Source organism: Hydractinia symbiolongicarpus, chromosome 2 (assembly GCF_029227915.1).
Source record: "Hydractinia symbiolongicarpus strain clone_291-10 chromosome 2, HSymV2.1, whole genome shotgun sequence".
Classification (NCBI taxonomy): Eukaryota; Metazoa; Cnidaria; class Hydrozoa; order Anthoathecata; family Hydractiniidae; genus Hydractinia; species Hydractinia symbiolongicarpus.
Window position 1 is genome coordinate 35,667,368 of NC_079876.1, and position 5,599 is coordinate 35,672,966.

The 5,599-nt window shown below is 33.5% G+C and overlaps 1 protein-coding gene across 2 annotated transcripts; it reads left to right on the plus strand.

Annotated features, from left to right (window-relative positions):
• Window positions 1-939: 939 nt before the first annotated feature.
• On the plus strand, window positions 940-4,820 carry LOC130630730 (uncharacterized). Of its 2 annotated transcripts, none has more exons than XM_057444317.1 (4): window positions 940-1,585; window positions 1,803-1,941; window positions 2,080-3,349; window positions 3,488-4,820. In XM_057444317.1, exon 3 carries the CDS (start codon window positions 2,353-2,355, stop codon window positions 2,905-2,907), a length of 555 nt encoding a protein of 184 aa, XP_057300300.1. In that variant the 5' UTR covers window positions 940-1,585; window positions 1,803-1,941; window positions 2,080-2,352; the 3' UTR covers window positions 2,908-3,349; window positions 3,488-4,820. The 2 variants fall into 2 exon arrangements, with proteins under 2 accessions (XP_057300300.1, XP_057300299.1); XM_057444316.1 differs by lacking the exon at window positions 940-1,585 and having other exon boundaries at window positions 1,592-1,941; window positions 3,488-3,935; window positions 4,247-4,820.
• Window positions 4,821-5,599: the final 779 nt, after the last annotated feature.

The following is a 5,599-nucleotide window of genomic DNA, read 5'->3' on the forward strand; positions in this document are numbered from 1 at the left end:
TATTTTGATTTTTTCACCTATTGTGGCCTGAAAATGTTCTTAGTTGTTATAATATTTTAAGAATTTTTGTTATAGAAATCTGTGACCAAAAAAAGTATTAAGCCGCTTTTACACGATCAAATTTCGTATGACATATACTATATGATCATATAAATTTGATTGTGTAACATACGTTATATATATGATAAAAATTTCTATTTTTAAGGATAGAACACGTCCTATTTTTTATATGATATATGATCATATAAACCTATTGTCTTCTATTGAAATTCAGATGTTAACCAATCATAACGCGTTTTTAATTGTACTGAAGTTATGTAAACATGAAACAAACATACAGAAGAGCGAGGAAATATTCAAGAGAAAAACATTGCAGGAATAAAATCTAAAATCGACACAGACAAATTTTTTCAACAAGCGCAAAGATTTCGTCAAAATTTTCTGCCGTTATTTGCAAGTAATTCTTAGTCTTTCTGCTCTTCTAAACGCAAAACCAAGATCCAAGTCTCATAAAGATGGAGTTGTGACCGCCTACTCCGCCTCCGCCTAACCAAATATATGAGCGGAGTGGACTACAACACTTTTACACGCAACTTCCCTAAAATCGTTGAAAATGTACGAGGGTTAGCGAAACGTCATACTGCTTTAAGAGATAAGTTGCTAGAATGCTTCTCGCTTAAAGCTTGGCTGAATTTATCAGTGGAGAAGAGAAAGACACACAGCCTTCAGAACTGTCTTGGTTGTCAAGAAAGTTTTAAACAGTTTTTGGCGTTATTTCCCGCGAAAAAAACTCGTTTAAAATAAAAGCAGAGAGGAGCGGCTTATTCAGGGAAAAAGAAATGAAGGTTTGGCTGTTATATTTTATTTTTTAAGTAGACGTTTCGTATATATAATCTATACAAATTTACAAAGTATTTAAATAAATATATGTGAATTATTTGTTTTACGCGTAGAATCGAATGACGAAATGACGAATTTGCATCAAGATTCGAGAGTTCGTTTACATCCCAGTTTGAAACAATGTTGCTGGAGAAAAAGGAGAGCGATAAACGATGTCTTTTCCGCACAGCAAAAAAAAGATATTGAGCATCAGTGGGCGGAAACATCTGTTGAACGGTATGAAGTTTGTTGTTAATTTAGACCAAAATCAATAAGTACATAACAGTCGGCATGCTTTATCTAAAATATAAATTAAGCAACATTAAAAAGTTTGTTTTTTGCTTGTTCTTTAGTGCTTATGGAGTACCTATCTCGTTACGAAACAGAGATAAACTGCGGTTGCATTTAAGCTTTGAAAGCAAAATCGATGCTGTAAAACGGACAAATGACAATGTCGCAAAAATTACACAGGTAAAGAATGCTGTTTCAATTGTCGGAATGATATTGTTCAGGTAATGATAATACCAATATCAATAAATTTATTTAATTTTCAAGGGCCTTAAAAGACCTCATAGCCACACCGTACAGCTGGAAAACTTCGAGTGGAACAAAAGCGAATGTTCGGAAGAAATCAACAATTATCCAGAAGGACATCAGATTAATTTTAGCGATTTAGCAAGACGACATAAATTAGTTAATAGTAATGGTCAGTCTCCCTTCGATTTTTAATTATTTTATAAAACTTGATGTGGTCTTGCATGTTCTTATACAAAAACGTGGTTATCTATTTCCTTTTCAATAAATTGGTCTTGATAGCAGACATGAAAATTTGTGGTTTGTAACTCCACGTTTTTGAACGTCATGCTTGTAAGATCTTTTTATCATGTAGCAAGTTAACTTACCAATTTAGTATCTATATTCAGGTATTCAACCACAAAACTGTGGGCAAGTTTTAAAAGAACTGCTAATTAACAATGGATGCAATTTGGCCAGGTTTCGAAACTGTGTAACAGCAAACCAACTTAGCACTGAATTTACTAAAGTGAGAAGAAAAAAACGGAAGTTAGTATTATTATACATCGGAATCACACATTTTTAGAAACTGCTAAAATCAATAATTCTAGTTCTTGTGTAGTCTTTTTTTTAATCTAGCAGGTTTGCACAGCAACAATTTATTTAAAAATGACACAATTTTTTTAGACTGGACATCCCTAACTTTAAGAACATGTCCTTTCCCGTGGAAACAACAAAGTTAATGAAAAACTAAAAGATAAAATAACCACAGGGGAATACTCACTTGGAGATCTGATTGTGCCACAGTCATTCACCAAAGCAATTTTAAAAGAGGACAAGATAATACATGAAACTGTTGAGGTCAGTGGACGGAAAATGCCTTTAACAGAAATAAGAAAGGACATGTTGGAAAAGCATTTGCCATTTATGCGACTATGATCTGATAAGGATTATGAAAACATGACACAAGAAGAATTGATTCTTAACTTAAAAAGAATTAACGAGTTCAGTGAAAAAATGCCTTCAGAAGAGTATGTACATACCTTGAAGTGTTTTGAAAGGAGGCGTCATTTGATGTTTTGGCATGATGGGTCATCTATAGCTAGCCACAGCCATGTCCTCATGCTTGTTGCATGTATGTACGACCCTGCTTTATTTCTCACAGATGACGAGTATATGGAAAATACTAAAACAAAAATAAATGTGCAAGCTGTGATTGAAAAGCCGGAGTTTTACATTTTGGCCAGATGTCCTGCAACTGACCAGCAGCTTTTATATTCAAATGAACGCTGCAAAGATATCATAGAAATGAGGAAAAGTGTTGGACATGGTATAACTGATGTAATGAGATTTTTCAAGGGTGACAGTCCCGCAGCGGCATTTGAAGCTGGGCAGCAAAAAGGTGGCAATTTTTTTTGCCATTCATGCTCTGTACACGCTGATTGTGTTAGTAGTCTTGTACATACTTTTAAACAACAGCATCTGTCCTTGCAAGATCGGGTCAGCCATGCTTAATCTTCTGTCGAATCATGTGATAAACTTAAAAGTGGAGCAGTAAAGTTACATAATGGATTGAAGAAGCATGAGCTGATAAACGAACTTCATCAACGAAAAATAAGGTTCTCCTGTGATCTCCCTACAAAGGAGTTAAACAACTCGCTTTAAGAGGAAATGCATGGAATTCAAAGGTTACCAGCCCTCATGTTTGGGAAGTCCCATAGACCTTTGAGTGAGCTCAATCTTGAGGTATATGAGATATTAAATAATGAACCTTTGCATGATGTGTCAAACTACATTAAAAATATCTACTGTGAGCTTCCACATCATGTAGGTGCAAAGAAGAAGACTTTATTAGAAATAATTGAGGCTTCGTTTAATAACAAGGAAGCAAAAAATGCCTCTGATTACAGAAGAAGCTTGCTGATCGTAACAAATTGGGCATTAAAAAATTTAGAAGGTAAATATTTACTATATTTCTAAATTAGGGCTACAGTATTATTATCTGAAGATTTAGTTGCACCTGAATATGGGACCAAAATAAACATAACAAATATAACTTACACCAATGTATAAACTAGTCTTTTCTTGTTATTAGGCCACTTTGCATTGAAACTGCTGATCTCACTTTCAAAGATCCAGGAAATATTGTACTTGCCAGCAAATAGAAGAAGTATGCCAAGTATTCTGCATTTGATAATTGCAACACACCACCACGCCATGTTGATAAAACTCCATATCCGTGGTAAATTAACATCACTGACACAGGAAATTTTTTGGTGTGTATTGCCATTCAATTATCAGACATTCTGGCACACAGCTACGTCTTGTTTCTGGTCGTACAGCCAACACTGAAAAAGAAGAGGCTAGTTTTAATCCCATCAAGACCGTAACTAAACTTACATCAAATAACCATCCAGAAAACATCATATGTAATGCCCTGATCAGAATGCAAGCCGCAATAAAATTAGGTGCAGGCCAAAATGCAGTGAGCAAAGATAAATCATTTGAGGAACTTTCCCAAAGAATACAGAGACATTCAACAGGTAGGTTCTATATTTTACCCAATGTGCTATCGATATTTTGCGTTTTGACTTTATACTTTATTTTTTAATTTGATATATAAAAAAGATTATGTTATTTGTGCTCTGGTTACATAGAACAGAACGTCCTTTCAATCAACTAATCAACTGCCATGAAATGATGGTGAAATTAAAATTGACGTCGCCCTAATTTTTAGATTGCTATGGCTGAAGTATTTACATTAATGAAGAAAACAGCAATAGTTCTATTATTTATAAAAAAATATAAAATGCGTTTCTTTGCTTAATATTATTGTGTAGTATTTTTATAACAGGGATCGTGATACCATTCTTTTGGATAGAGAAATATCCAAATGATCATGAATGCTTTTTAAAAAGAATAGCTGACTTTCTATTGGATTCACATAAATGGTTGGAAGAAACCAGTGATGGAATTATATTTAAAATTGTTGATTCTCTACCTGGTGACAGTTCCTTGATTCTTCATTATTATCGATCGTCAACACTAAAAGAGGAAGAACAATACCTTCAACGGTATTCACATTTAGCTCTTTCTTGCAGTACCTAGCAATGTTGATGCAAGCAATTTAAAATAATAAAACATTTTAAAACTTCAAGTGTCTTAATTTTACTATTTGGTGCTAAATTATATTATCAACAATTTTTATAATACTTTGACATTGTTTAACCTTTCAGAAAAATTTACAAAGTTTATTAACTGTCATTTTCCTTTGTATACATACCTATTTTGATTATTACAAATCTGATGTCAAAATATTTCGCTTACAATACTTTCTTTATTTGCGTACAAAAACTAGATGTAAGGTACATATATGAAAACTTTTTGAAAATAATGAATAAGAAATTACCATGAACGAAGAATCATGGTAATTTCTGCACACCCTTACCATTGTGCATATAATGGCTGAGAATGTATGTATATTTTATATGTGTAACTGTTATACCTTTAGATTGTGGGAAAAATGCTTAGTTAATAAGCATTGTGTACCTGCGTTGAAAGTAACTGGAAAAGATGACAAAAAGATGGTACTGAAAAGTTTAAAAAGATTTGAAAATTACGTAGAAAGTCCAATCACAACTCCAAAAGCTAACAAACACAATACTACCACTACTAGCACTGAAAACAACTTAACACCAACCTCCTTATTTCCGCCACAAGTTGCTTCAACACCACATGCTGTTTCTGCAACCAATTTAAATACTCCCCTGCATCAATTATCACCAATTTATGAGAATGCTACCAATATCTCATCACCTGAAACACAAAAAAAAACAAGGAAACATTACAGGTTTTAAATTCCAACCACCTCTATGTCCTACCTCATCATCCACTTCTGAGCTGTCAAGAACTTCTCTCATGATGAAAGCTGTTATTGGGGACATTCCACTAATATACCAGTACAATAAAACCAGAAAGGAAATGAAGGCTAATCCATGTCAATTAGGAAAAGAAAAATACCTGCAAATTATAGCAGAAGTTGAGGTGAAGTTAAAATTGACAGAGGAAAATATAAAAAAGAAATTAAAGAACTTGGAGTTGAGCTGCATTGGCACAAACAGCACAGCATTGTCAATGATCCCAAAAAGTGAGAATGAGTTGGCAAAATACAAAAATATTTTAACATTATTAAAATATTGTGCTGCCT